This window comes from Agrilus planipennis, unplaced genomic scaffold (assembly GCF_000699045.2).
Source record: "Agrilus planipennis isolate EAB-ADULT unplaced genomic scaffold, Apla_2.0 scaffold25, whole genome shotgun sequence".
NCBI lineage: Eukaryota > Metazoa > Arthropoda > Insecta > Coleoptera > Buprestidae > Agrilus > Agrilus planipennis.
The window spans coordinates 1,517,182-1,530,570 of record NW_020439112.1 but is presented as its reverse complement, the minus strand read 5'-3'; the positions used below and the strand labels follow the sequence as shown (position 1 = coordinate 1,530,570).

At 34.8% G+C, this 13,389-nt stretch overlaps 2 protein-coding genes across 4 annotated transcripts in view; both read left to right on the top strand.

Moving 5' to 3' along the window:
* LOC108739767 (transcription factor AP-2-epsilon) overlaps positions 1 to 12,434 on the top strand; it is a 216,909-nt gene extending 204,475 nt beyond the window's left edge. For all 3 annotated transcript variants that reach the window (XM_018473837.1, XM_018473829.1, XM_018473822.1), the window contains 3 exons: positions 5,307 to 5,624; positions 10,144 to 10,342; positions 11,442 to 12,434. In XM_018473837.1, the coding sequence (XP_018329339.1) occupies positions 5,307 to 5,624; positions 10,144 to 10,342; positions 11,442 to 12,172 (1,248 nt within the window). In that variant the 3' untranslated portion in view covers positions 12,173 to 12,434. The remainder of the gene's footprint in view (positions 1 to 5,306; positions 5,625 to 10,143; positions 10,343 to 11,441) is intronic.
* An 880-nt stretch (positions 12,435 to 13,314) lies between these two features.
* Positions 13,315 to 13,389, top strand: part of LOC108739407 (protein FAM136A) — a 9,770-nt gene continuing 9,695 nt past the window's right edge. The window contains exon 1 of the mRNA XM_025977681.1: positions 13,315 to 13,383. The gene's annotated coding sequence lies outside the window, so the exon portion shown is untranslated. The remainder of the gene's footprint in view (positions 13,384 to 13,389) is intronic.

Here is a 13,389-nt window from a genome sequence, read left to right as displayed (position 1 = left end):
CTGTCTAAACCATGTAAACAAGAATTTTTTTAAATTAGGAAATTCAGCAATTCTTCTTCTTTTACATAGAAGACTTTCTCCCGATTCAATCCACTTTTCACTGCTTACTGAGGTGCGATGCCCAAATTATTCGTTTAAGTGACAGAGGGTTTTTATTTATTCATTATTACCAAGTAATAGACGTTTTGGACTCCGAAGGGAAGTGAACACAAAATTTTATGAATTTATAGAGGTTATTACGATATCGGGGTTTAAGTTATCAAGGTTCTACTGTGTGGTAAAGAAAAGTTGGTAATTAGATGACATTTGTTCAGTTTATTTATTATAGTATAACACGTGTGAAAATAAATGCGGCATGCCTGATTTTCAATCAAACCAGTAGATTTTATCATTTAATTAACGAAACTGCTACGCCTTTGAAAGTGTTGATGACGAAGATAGCATACGAAACGTGACGTATCATTTACACATTGTGAGATTGATATCGGCAAACACCTGTATCTGATATTGCGTAAGTTGACTGAATATTATTGCCATTTTACGTACCATAATTATTTCAAAACGTACCTGCTTGACGTCGTTGTTATTTTTACAAGTGTGCTTTGTAATTATGTAACGGTTCGGAAACACTCCACGTCGAGGAAGTGTATAAACAATATTCATGTACTACTATCGCATGTGAAACCTTTTTTTCCCTTATTTGACGGCTATTATTATTTGTTTTTTTTTTTTGAGATGTCAGGTTGCATTTGAAGGTTTCTTTGTCATATTATTTTGAGCCGATCCAAATATTAACTCGAAATGATAGGAACTATAAGTGATGTTCATATTTCTAAAGAGTAATTAATACCAATTTCGATCTAATTACAGAGGATCTAGAATAAATAGATGATTTCAAAGTCAAAAGACTCATTGGTTTCTGTGTTCCTAGTGGTCTGATTTCAAAACAATGCCCTCCTTAATTTGTCATCGACAGAGTGAACTGAAGGGTTGGTGGTATTAGAAATACTAACCACATAAAAAATTTCATAGTGTCCATGTGTTCTATATTTCAAACATTCAAGTTAGTGTTTTCTTGATATGAAGACATTGATTTTCAGTTTACTTCATTCTTCATCTTTTTCTACTTTTGCATCTCATTGTTTACTGTCAATTAAATAATTATCCATTTTTTTAACTTTTGATCAACAAAATTAATAAGTTGCCTAACTTTGAAATTACCTATTTATTATATCTATTTATTCTGATCTTTTACACATTGTCAAGAGAAAGAAATGGAATCCATAGTTTTTTTAGCTTTAGGTTCTGCTATGAGTGAAGTTTTTTCTAATCGTTTTCTAATAATTTTGGATTATACGCATTTATTAGCACACCACAATATCTTATAGTTTTCAGTTTTACGCGGCTGTCGTATATCAATTCGATATTGTTTTGCGGGCTGTTTTGTCGTAATTCATCGAATTTCGTAGTTCTTTGCTAAAGGTATAAGTGTTGATATCAATTTGGAACTTCAGAATTCCATACACCATGAAATTGAACCCGAAAAACAATATCGATCCAGTATTTTAGATTACCCATTTCCAAGGAGTTTAGAATTATTTGGTCTCCCTTCGGTGAAAGAATTAGAAGGCATTCATGGAATGTCTCTAAAGGCCAATGTAAGCGAGCAACTTCATTCATGCATCCAGTGTAAATAAGATCCAATTTAGGTGTTGTTTTATTATAATAACCAAAATTTCGTTAGTTCTTTTTATCATTAGAAACTATAAATTTCTAAATTTTCAGCCTAAGTTATTTAAATTATTTTACCACTAGCGATAAATCCTTTATTGTACTTTCACGAATCCTTAACAGAGACGTTTAGCAAAGATTAGCCTTTGATGGCTGAAAAATATCTGAAAGAATACAAGGAATGTAACGGAGCGCCTGGCGCTCTCCCCTTTCAAAAGTAAAGATATTTCCAAATATCCTGAGATGCTAATCCCCCTTATCAAATTCCTGGCGTTCGCAAACTATCTTTTAGTCCGTTTTACATTCGGTGATGATCGTCTGGCGTCGATGCACGTGCTTTCCGACTTTTAGTAGCTTCGGGGCATCCCCCAACAGACGTTTCGTCTCATGCCACTTCATCGCTTGAGGTGGCTGGTATCGAAACAGTTGAACGACGGTAGAAGGTTGCGTTCTCTTCGTTGACTTGACATAAGCAACTTAATAAATAATGCGATTCATTCCGCGAAATTTGAAAGTGATATATGCACTTCTTTTACTTTTCACCATGTACCTACCTAGTTTAGTGAAAAGGCAGTAGTGATTTAAGTTTGTTGTGGTTGGTAATGCAGCTTAAGTGAAATTGGAGCGGCAAGTTTGAATTTATTCTTCCGGGATTGATGCTGAAATTTATTAGGTAGGATATTTGTTTGCTAACCAAGATTCATCCCCATAATGTATTACAGCAGTTATTTGTAAGTATTTTTACACTAGCAAAAATTGTTTAAAATAACCGTTGCGTATTTATAGTAAAATTATTAATTAAACAGCTTATTAGTCTGGTAATATCGAATGTTATCTAATTAGGGAAGAAATTTATAAATTATACATTTTTAGTAGTAGTTCTCCGCACAGACCAGTGACAAACAAAACAAAAGAACAATAGGTGTTAAAAACGACCCTAATAATAGTGTTTTTGAAAAAAAAATTATTTTATTATTTTTTTTATTGTTCCTTTTACAACACAATTATTTTTAGGGTTTTTATCAATTGTTTTGTATTTGTTCGTTATTATCGATATATTTCATATTCTGCGAATGAAGGTACCTACCAGTCATATTCTGAAAAATATTTTCTTGGATGAGTAAGGATTTATTATTATTTATTGAAAACAAATTAGTACCTCGTTTCGTTCACATTTACAAAACAATTTTTCATGTATTTTACGTAATTTCATTATAAACCATTTCTTTGGGTAGCGTTTGATTGTGTACCTATAATTAGTCATTCAATTTCTAGTTATATAGTTGAAAATAAAAATGATTAAAGCGGGGCTTATTTTTGTATACTTATCATCCCTAGTCCTTTATAAAACATACGTAGCTAGGTCTATTAGTAAAATTTTATTCAGTGAAGTAACTTAGAATCTAGAATTTTAAAATCTTCAAGAATGAGAAGAAACTTCTAAAATTAAAAGATATCCATATGTGGTGTGTACCTTTTCTAATTTTAATAAAATGGTGAAGGCGGCGGGATGAAAATGCAATTAATTAAGAGATATTGGCAAAATAGAAAATAAAATGATTTTAAATTAAAAGTGATTAGTAAATCCGGTTGATAATGCGATAGATTATTTATTTAGTAATTTCCTTAAGTCATTAAGTAGTAAATTGTATTGGCGAAATTCTTACTCGCAAAATCGTATTAGGTATTAACCGAAAGGTACTTATCGATTGAAATATTCATTGTAATTATGTACCTACTTATCTTTTAATTTTGCATTTTTCATGTAATTAATACGTAATTTTAACAAAGTGGAAAAGAAACAGTGATTCAAGTTATAAAATTATACTTACTTAATCTAAAGTGTAAATAAATTTATTTCTAAATTGACTTAATACAATTAGTAATAAATGTGTAATTTTGTACGAATTTAAACCTTCGGGCTATACTGTTTTAATTTTTTTAATCGGCATTTATTGGAACACCGTTTCTATTTGATTCTAAGTAACTTCATGTAGAGATGAACCTTTTAATTTTATATCTCACATTTATGCAGAGATGCAAATAATTATTGTGTCGATGTATTTGAAAAAGAGGATCATTGTAATCCTCTATTTGAAATACTTATACATAACTGCAAAATTTGATTGCATCACTTACTTTTCGGTAGCTTCTTCAGGGACCAGTTCTCTTTAATTTATTTTTTATTTATAATTAAGTTATTTTCAAACATCAATACATAAAAATTCTAAATAAACCTTCACTCTACAGGACAATTAACCATATAACTTAATAGGTAATCTCAAAAACACGTAAAAATGACAAGAAATGAAACAACCAATTAAACCTATAACCACCCCTCACCTATTTATACAAGCACCTTGTAAATATACATAATCACTTCCTCCCCTTATATTATTATTTCACGTCTTTTAATTTACTTTTAACACAAAAAATTAAATTTTTCACATTCTTTGGCCTTCCATCAAGCTTCACAAATTATATCTATTATTCACATCTTTTTTCATCTAAATCCCTTCCTCATTCTCTAATATTATCTCCTGTTCATTAAAATCTTCTGCAGACGACTCAGTTCACTCACATTCTCATTCACCAACTCATACCATTCTTCTTACATCCCACCATTCTTAAATCCTCCTAACATATGCTTCAAGCGCTCTTCCTCCCTTTCATAAATTCTACATCCTCTTTCCTCTTCCTTTTCCCAAAAAGTACATCCTCTACACTCATTCGCTGTCCTAAAACTTGCCGTTACACTTATTTCTTTCCTCCATCCAAATACCATACTACTTAGTCTCCTTGCCCCGGTCCCTCCACATTGTTTCCTTCATACACACTACATATCCCTATTTTCCTTAAATCCTTTCCTCTTATTATTCCCTGTATTTATTCCTCACCAATTTCCCTACTTTTGTCCCTTCCTTAAGCCACTCCCGCATCTGCTCCTGTTTGGTTTTTAAAAATTTCAAAGCTCCCTTTCTCTATCATATCTATTTATATTTTTGTATTCGCCACACCTTCCTCCTCCATGTATCGTTCCTTATATCCCCTTCTTCCAGCCTCTCCAACCACTCCTCATATTTTATTACCCTTTTTATTACTTCCTCTCACATCTTCCCACCTTTTGTCTCTCCCTCCTTATTACGTGACGTACCTCTTTCCAATTTTCATACCCACTTTTTATATATCTTCTCTGTAGCAATTCTACCTCCTTATTTTCCTCCCATTCCCATATCTTGTCATCACCTTAACATAACATCCATTCTCCTACCCCAATATTCCTTACTCAATTTCTCACTCAAACCCCAAAACCTCCCTAATATACCATGTATCTAATACATACATTTCAAGCTACCTTCGTTAAGGACTAATTCTCTTCGGGATAATCTGGCTTTATCTTCTATATATAAACCGTAGGAGACAGGAAGATTTGTATCTTTAGAAGCTTTACCATGGTTTGACATTATTATGTTTTTGGGGTCATTTTCTAAAGCTAAATTTATATTCATTCCTACCAGCTGTCCCAGAAAAACCTCACAGCTTAATTAAAGTTAATTTTTCTCTTTTTTTTTCAGGAACGGCTAACAGCCAGCGGCCACGGTTCGTTAGCCCTGAGCGGCGGCAGCCCTGCGGGCTACGGTGCCGGCGGTTCCGGGGGTCCGGGCCATCGAGGCTCCAGCGGATTGCACCACGGCTCCACCATGCAGCACCAGTTGCCTCAGCCCGACTTCCAGCCGCCCTATTTCCCCCCGCCTTTTCACCACCCGCCCAGTCCACCTCCCCAACAACACCTCGAGTATTTGACCGACCCTTACGGCGGTCTGTCAGGACTGCACCATTACAACCAGCTGGGTCTTCGTCCCAGAGAGGGTGATCCGAACCATTCTCATGTGGTGAGTACCAAAAATACACTATTTATATATACTTAAGTTTTATTATATATCGGAGTAGATTTTTTATAATGTAGGGGCGCCAAATTAATATTTAAGGGATGATTTGAACACGTCAAAACTAAAGCTACTGAATATCTATGGGTATTATAAGGCAAAGTTATCAGGTTTTCTCAACAATTGAAAATACACGTGCCGGTTAAGGTGGAACCCACTTTATGAGTAATGGTTTTCAAAAATGTTTTTAATTGTCAAATTCAGAATAACTAAAAAATTCTTTTATACCTCAATAAGGAAAAATCACTTTTATGAATCTGCCCGTCTGTCACAACCGATTATTTCAAAAAACGTATCGCACTTACAATTAGAAACCTATAATTTGGCATGTAACGAATGGCATTAATCCCCAAATTGTTTGGAAATTATCTTTCAAAGAAATATTAAGTAATAAAGAAACAATCAGAGAAATAATTAAGTTGTGGGCTACGAACCTGCTGCAACTAGTGATAAGCAAAGCAAAATCAAAACCAAGACCGATACATCCTCGATCTTGGTTTTTTNCCATAATCATATTATTGATAAATTTAATTTTTATCTAGGAACTTTATCAACTACATCACAACCACCAGCAGCACCTTCATCACCTGCGGTAACATCAACACTAGCATCAACTTCTAAAAGAAATAAGAGTAAATAAGTCAATTAATCAGCTTTGTCCTTGTTGTTTTTAATTGAAGAATGTTTCATGAAATTGCATAAATTATCATAATTATCGTGTTATTTACATATTAATTCATTCATCAGTTTCTGCGTCGCCGTCACTACCTACATCCCAATCATCAATAGCATCATCAGAACCAGCACCACTGTCATCAGAACCAGCCACATCGTCATCAGAACCAGCACCACCATCATCAGAACCAGTACTACTGTCATCTTTAGAACCAGTACCACCATCATTAACTGAACCAGTACCACCGTCATCTTTAGAACGAGTACCACCGTCATTATCTGAACCAGTACCACCGTTATCTTTAGAACGAGTACCACCGTCATCATCAGAACTAGCACCACCGTCATCATCAGAACCATCACCACCGTCATCATCAGAACCAGCACCAGCATCATCATCAGAACTAGCACCCACATCATCATCAGAACCAACACCAACATCATCATTAAAACATACATCTCCAAATTTTACTTATCCTGCACCTAATGATCCTAATCAATTAAATTTTTCATATCCATCGCCATACAGCGTTCCATTTAACCTACATCATGTACCTCCGCAGTATTCAAATTATCATGAATATTATAATTATCCGAACCCAAATTATTATCAGCCGTATCATCAACAATATAATGCACAGCCACATAATTATTATGAAAATAGCAATAATAAAATAAGTAATAATAACATTAATCATAATATTAACAATAGTAATAATAGTTCAAATAATAATGATAGTTGTTACAATATTCAGAATCTTTAATACTTTATAACATAAATAAAAGTTAATTAATAATTAATCAGTTTTTGTTATTTCATGCGAGAAGAGTACTGTTCCAACGCTCTTTTAGTAGAAAAACGGCGGTTTTTCGGTGCTTTTTTGGCGGTTTACTGAAATGCGGTGCTATTTTAGTGCTATTTCGGCGCTATTTCGGAGGTTTAGTCCTGCAAACGGGCCTTTTTTCGTCGTTTTTTGGAACAATTTACGGTGCTAATTTGGCGGTATTTTAGTTGAGTGAAAAATTAATGAATTATTTTTACTCGGGAACGTAAGAACTTACCGAAAACTACACATAGTGATTATAATGTGTACATATAGTGTAGCAGTTTTTGAAATATTCACGATAGCATGAATACAAAATTATTTTTTGGTTATCTTAAATATTTCTCTATTAGTTTCATCTAATCTCTCAATTTAAAATTGTGAGAGAAAGCCGGGGAACCTTTGGAGATATACATCAACTTGATGAAAGACCTTTAACTGTAACGAATATTTTTGTTGTTAGATGTTACTTAACGTATATTAAATTAAAGGTCTCGTTTTTTTAAAGCTTCTATGTATTCAAAAAAACACAGAAACATCGAAACAGTTCATCGATTTTTCTGCGATACGCAAGTTCTAATAGTCGTACTTATTTATAATAATTTTTAATAGAGGAAAAGTGGGGCACAATTTGAAACGTACCACCCTGTAAACCCGCTATTGGTACCTTATGTTTATATATGTATATTATATATACTCACGTCTAATATCTGTGCATGTATAAGTACATTACACAAAGTCTACTACGTGGTGGAGGTAGCTGAGTTATCGCTTCCGGAATGAATGGCATTCTCAAAGAGAGCCTCGAAACTATGTCAAGACGGCACAAATATGCGAAACATCGCCTTGTGCCAACTCAACGAAATCTCTCCCTCTCTGTCTTTCTCTCTTGTACATCGCACTCCTTTCTCGCTCTAATCTTTATACCGTTTTTGCTTTAAAGTTATGACGAACTGTCGTCGATCCAATCTCGAGATAAGAAGAAGATGAAGAAGGCAAAGGTTGAAGGAACAACCGATTAAATCCTGTACTCTCTCTGTAAACTCGTGTAAATGAGAAGAGCTAAACGGTGAAGTGCAAAGTTTGAAAAAGGTGTATCTGAAATCAATTAAAATCATTGTAAAATTTAAATTCCCCTAATTTGTATTCAGTTGTTTAAATCAAGGCAATATTGGGGTTAATAGTACTGTATTTATTTATAAAACCACAGCCCATGTCGCTGGATTTTCTAAGCTAAGTTCTGTATAGTTAAAAATGTACTAAAACTACCCTTGAGAAATCCGAACAATCTGGGCGAGACGTCGACTGTAGTTTTTTAATTAAATACAGTACTTTTATTTAAACATGAGTACATTCTTTTTGAAGTTGGTTGAAAAGGAAGGTAACTGTAGCGTCTGCCTCCCCTAGACGCCAAAGTGTTTGTGAAAGGTTCCTAACATTTTTTTTTATAAAAAGTGAAGACACTATTACGGTTTAATATTCTAAATAGGTCTATTTCCTATGACAAAAAATTTATAATTTCTCCTCTTACACATTTCTGAATATGAATTTGTTTTTATTTCTTTGGTTGATACAAAACTGACCGAGCGGCGTGACCTAGAAGGTTAGACCTCTACTTAACGTTCACAGGTAGGTCACCGTTTGCCTTTGTCCAAATTTTTCTGTAATTTTCTTGGATGATTTAGGTAAATGCTGCTGGAGAAGTAATAAAGAGCCACAGATAGATAATATTTCACCTCTATTCTTTTCGTCTGTCTCTTCTTTCTCACACCTGAACCACTTCCACCCATCCATTGTCAAGATCTCTGTAAGGAAGCTCAAGAGGACTTTCCGCCGTCTCCTCCGGCTCTGCACCATAATTTGGATCGAAGCATTAGCTGGTGAAAGCTAAATAAAGCACCCAAAAGTTTAAGCAGTACAAAACTATACGAAAAAATTACATTGCGTTCTAGTTTCTGAAATTGTAACTGAAATACGTAAAATAACTGCCATTAGTTTCTCCATTTTTTCCCCATTTTTTATTTTCCGACTCCTCTTTTTCCATTTCTCTTCTGTTTGATTTCCTCAGTAATTTTTTTTTTGCATTTTACTCTACGTTTCGCTTCTATGCGTATTGGTTCTGTCTTTATATGGTCTCTTCCAGAACATTGCAATTTAGCGCGAATTTCTCTAGGATCAGTTCCCACCTTATTTTGTAGGTTTTCCAGTTTGTCTGTAGTTTGCGATACCGAAATTTCAACTCCATACATAAAAATACTTTCACCAAAATATGAGACATTATCATTCTCTTTTTCCAATTTCTTACAAATTTTCTTCTCCCAATTCCTCACAGTTGCGCTATGATTCCTCCTGCCTTCCATGCAGTTTCTCTTATGTGTGCTTCATCCATGGACGTAGCGAGAGATTTTTCATAGAAGAGGGGCAGATTTTCAATAACTGCGAATTAAGTTTGAATTATTAATTGAATCTAATTTCGTTGGTGTTTAAAATTCAAATTATAAAAAATGACTCTAATCTCGCCAAATAACCAACGATGTGTTCTATATTTGAAATTTCTTTATTGTAAAAGCGTAAAAGCGACGTTTCGACTGTCTATTTCAGTCATTTTCAAGCTCGAATTTCTATCATTGCTTGCATCTAATGTCGACTAGTATCACAATTGGTTTTAACAAGGGTTCTCATATTAACAAACTTTGTCTTATTTAAGTTTGGTTTCTATTTTTAAACTTTTTACCTATATCGTGACTAATCAGAGCCTTTTCCGGGGGGCAAATGAGCTAATTGGAAGGGGGGCAGTGCTCCCCTTCCCCTACCTATCTACGCTCTTGATTTCAACCTACTGTTTTTTGCAAATGTCGATCCTAGTTATGCGAATTCTTTTACTTCATCTAGATTGTTCTCTGTTCTCCATTTCCATGATGTGTATACTGAATGTCGATTTATTTGGAGTATTTTTATATTTACAGGCGCAGCTGGGACACGGTGCAAGTTTTCCATACAGTGGAACTCCAAGTGGAGGTAGGGCCGATTATTCGTTATCTGCCGCTCATAGACCCCACGACGACCCCTTGTCGCTTCACCAAGCCCTTGGACAAGCCGTCGAAGAGGCTCAGGGTGGCATAGATGACAATACCGGATTCATCTCTGACTTACCTCTTTTAAAAAGTAAGTTTAGATCGTTTTTTTGGTTTGCACCGCGTAATTACACACAATTAATTAGTTGTGAATGAAAACGTTTTCGAAATTATTAAAGAAACAAAATATCAAAAATCAAATCAATTTTTTTTAACCCACTCATGTTTGCCAAAATAATTTTGGGTCTCGTGGTGTTTATCATTATTGGAGTCAACCAAAAAAAATTTGGTGTATTTGGTTAATGAAGAATTATAGCTAATATAAAAAATTGAGACGAAAAAGTACAAAATGGCAAGCAGGACACCTTCTAAGATATGAAGATAGTTAGAGACATATTAGGAGCAGAGACAGGAGTAATGAGGGGCAGATGAAGCTCTAGATTAGATTAATGTTTCAGTTTTAGTTTTCGGGAAATACGAATCGACTTAAATAGTTTCAGATTTTTTCCCTCCTGAAATTTTTACTGATTCAATTATCTGGAGCGCATAAATCCACTTCGCTGAGCCGTACTTTGCTGGTCACGGTTCTTATCTTCTTTACCTGCTACGTTTATAGCAACCATGCAGATGCATGCATATAAGCCTGTTTGTACATAGCCGATATAATGTGTATCTAAAGAGAGTTACAATACAGTCGTGAAGGGTGGAGCACAATGCAGAAAACATGCGAATCGCAGCAGGTTGTTTTTCTAATGATGTAATAATGTACGAGGCGTGCCCACATCACATCTGTCAAAGTTCACAATTGCCTGAACAAATGAACTACGAAATAAACAACATAATAATTGACCCGTGTGAAAAACCGCCTCTGACCCCTATTCATTTTTCTGCACCCTTTACCCTGCTGCATTATGTATAATAATGTATCTAATAATGTAAAACACTGGTTATACACACAGTTCGAAAACTTTACCTCAATCCATTCGCTCGTATTCAATTTCGTTAGGAACCTACTGTATGTAATTAACGGTTAGGTAATCTCAATGTATCATACTGTACAGGGTGTTCTTTTTAAATATAAACGGTTCTTGTGGGAATAGCTCGAATTCTACTGAATAAAAAACTTACTTTATCTCTACGTTATACGTTATTGAAAATAAATATTTAATTAATTTTTTATTTAATTTTAGGTATAAAAGGTGGAAAAGAACATGGCGGCTTATTGGCGTCTCCTAGCGACGTTTTCTGCTCGGTTCCTGGTCGTCTCTCCCTCTTGTCGTCCACGTCAAAGTACAAAGTGACCGTCGGGGAAGTACAACGGCGCCTGTCAACCCCTGAGTGTTTAAACGCTTCTCTACTAGGTGGCGTTTTACGTCGTGCTAAAAGTAAAAATGGCGGGCGAATTTTACGCGAGAAGCTCGAGAAAATAGGCCTTAATCTTCCCGCGGGTCGACGAAAAGCCGCCAACGTAACCCTCTTAACATCCTTAGTGGAAGGTGAAGCGATCCATTTAGCCAGGGATTTCGGTTACATTTGTGAGACGGAATTCCCCGCCAAACAAGTGGCCGAGTATCTCAATTTACAACACGGTCAAACACCCCGAAGAAAGGAGTTACTCCAGGCCACCAAACAGATCACAAAAGAACTCATGGACCTGTTAAATCAAGACAGATCACCCTTGTGCAATTCTAGGCCGCAAATTATACTCGACTCGCATATACAGACTCCTTTGACCACGTTTTCGCTCATAAGTCACGGTTTCGGCAGTCCTGCCATTGTTGCCGCACTTACGGCGGTCCAGAACGTGCTCAGTGAGTCGTTGAAAAACTTGGAAAAAGTCTTTCCGAATCAAAACAGTCAAGGACAATCGATGCTAGTGACGTCGTCGTTAGATAAAGGTAAACTCGACGATAAAAAGTGACGATCGATCGAATGTTCTTTGTGATTCGAGCATGTATCGCGATGATAACGTGCGAAAGCTTGGGAGAGAGAGAATGGAGAAGAGAGAAAGAGCGAGTGTGCAGCGTTGTGACAACGCAGTAAACGTGCGTGCGTAACAACGTTGATTCTTATTGTTTCTCGAATATGAAATTGTTACAAGTATTATTGCGTTTGTTTTTTTATTGTAATTTATGCTGATTGATATGAAATATATTTTTTTCAACAGTGCCAATAATGTATGTATTATAATAACGATCGAAATAAAAATTTGGGTAAATAAAACTTACATTCTCTTTCAACATTCTCTAAATATTTCTTTGTTCAAATTATAAGAATGCGGAAATATGCCCAGTAAATAATAAAAGACAAATTACCTCATTTTGCAAACATACATCTTAAATTGCAGTTATTAACGTTAGCAATATCTATCGTTCTTTTAGGAGGCACTGTTAATATACAATAATAATACAAATATTTACTTATTTACTTTGATAAAAATAGTTAACTTTAAGTATAATAGTGAAGACATCGCCCTGTATAGTAGAATTGGCTATATGAACTCTTTATTGATTGGTCTTAAAATGGCGAAGAAGAAGTACGATTGATCCGACTTAACCTCAAAGATGTTTTGTTTTTGTGTTGTCTATCAAAATTTTATTAATTAAGAATAATGTCGCAGACTAAATTGATTAATTTTTTAACAAGAACCATGGTAAATAATTTAAAAAGTTGTCGTTATATCACAGATACTGTAGTTAAACCGTTACAAAACGTGAAAGCTGAGTTAAGTATAACCGATAGATGTGCATCAAGAATCAAGAAAATCGCGGATAAAGGTGCATATCTACGTATAGCTGTAGAAGGAGGTGGCTGTTCTGGTTTTCAATACAAATTCGACTTGGACACCAAAATAAATGAAGATGACAAGTATGATATTTTGTATTTTTCTTCTGATAAACGGTATAGCTTAACTAAGTACACTGTTGTCTTTTAAGGACATTTGAAAAAGATGGTGCAAAAGTAATAATTGATAGTGTGTCTCTGGATTTTGTCAAAGGGGCCACTGTAGATTATCAAGAAGAACTTATTCGGTCTTCTTTTAAAATTGTCAATAATCCATTAGCTGAGCAGGGATGTTCTTGTGGTGCATCATTTGCAGTAAGATTGGACTGATCATTCATAGTCATGAAGGATCAG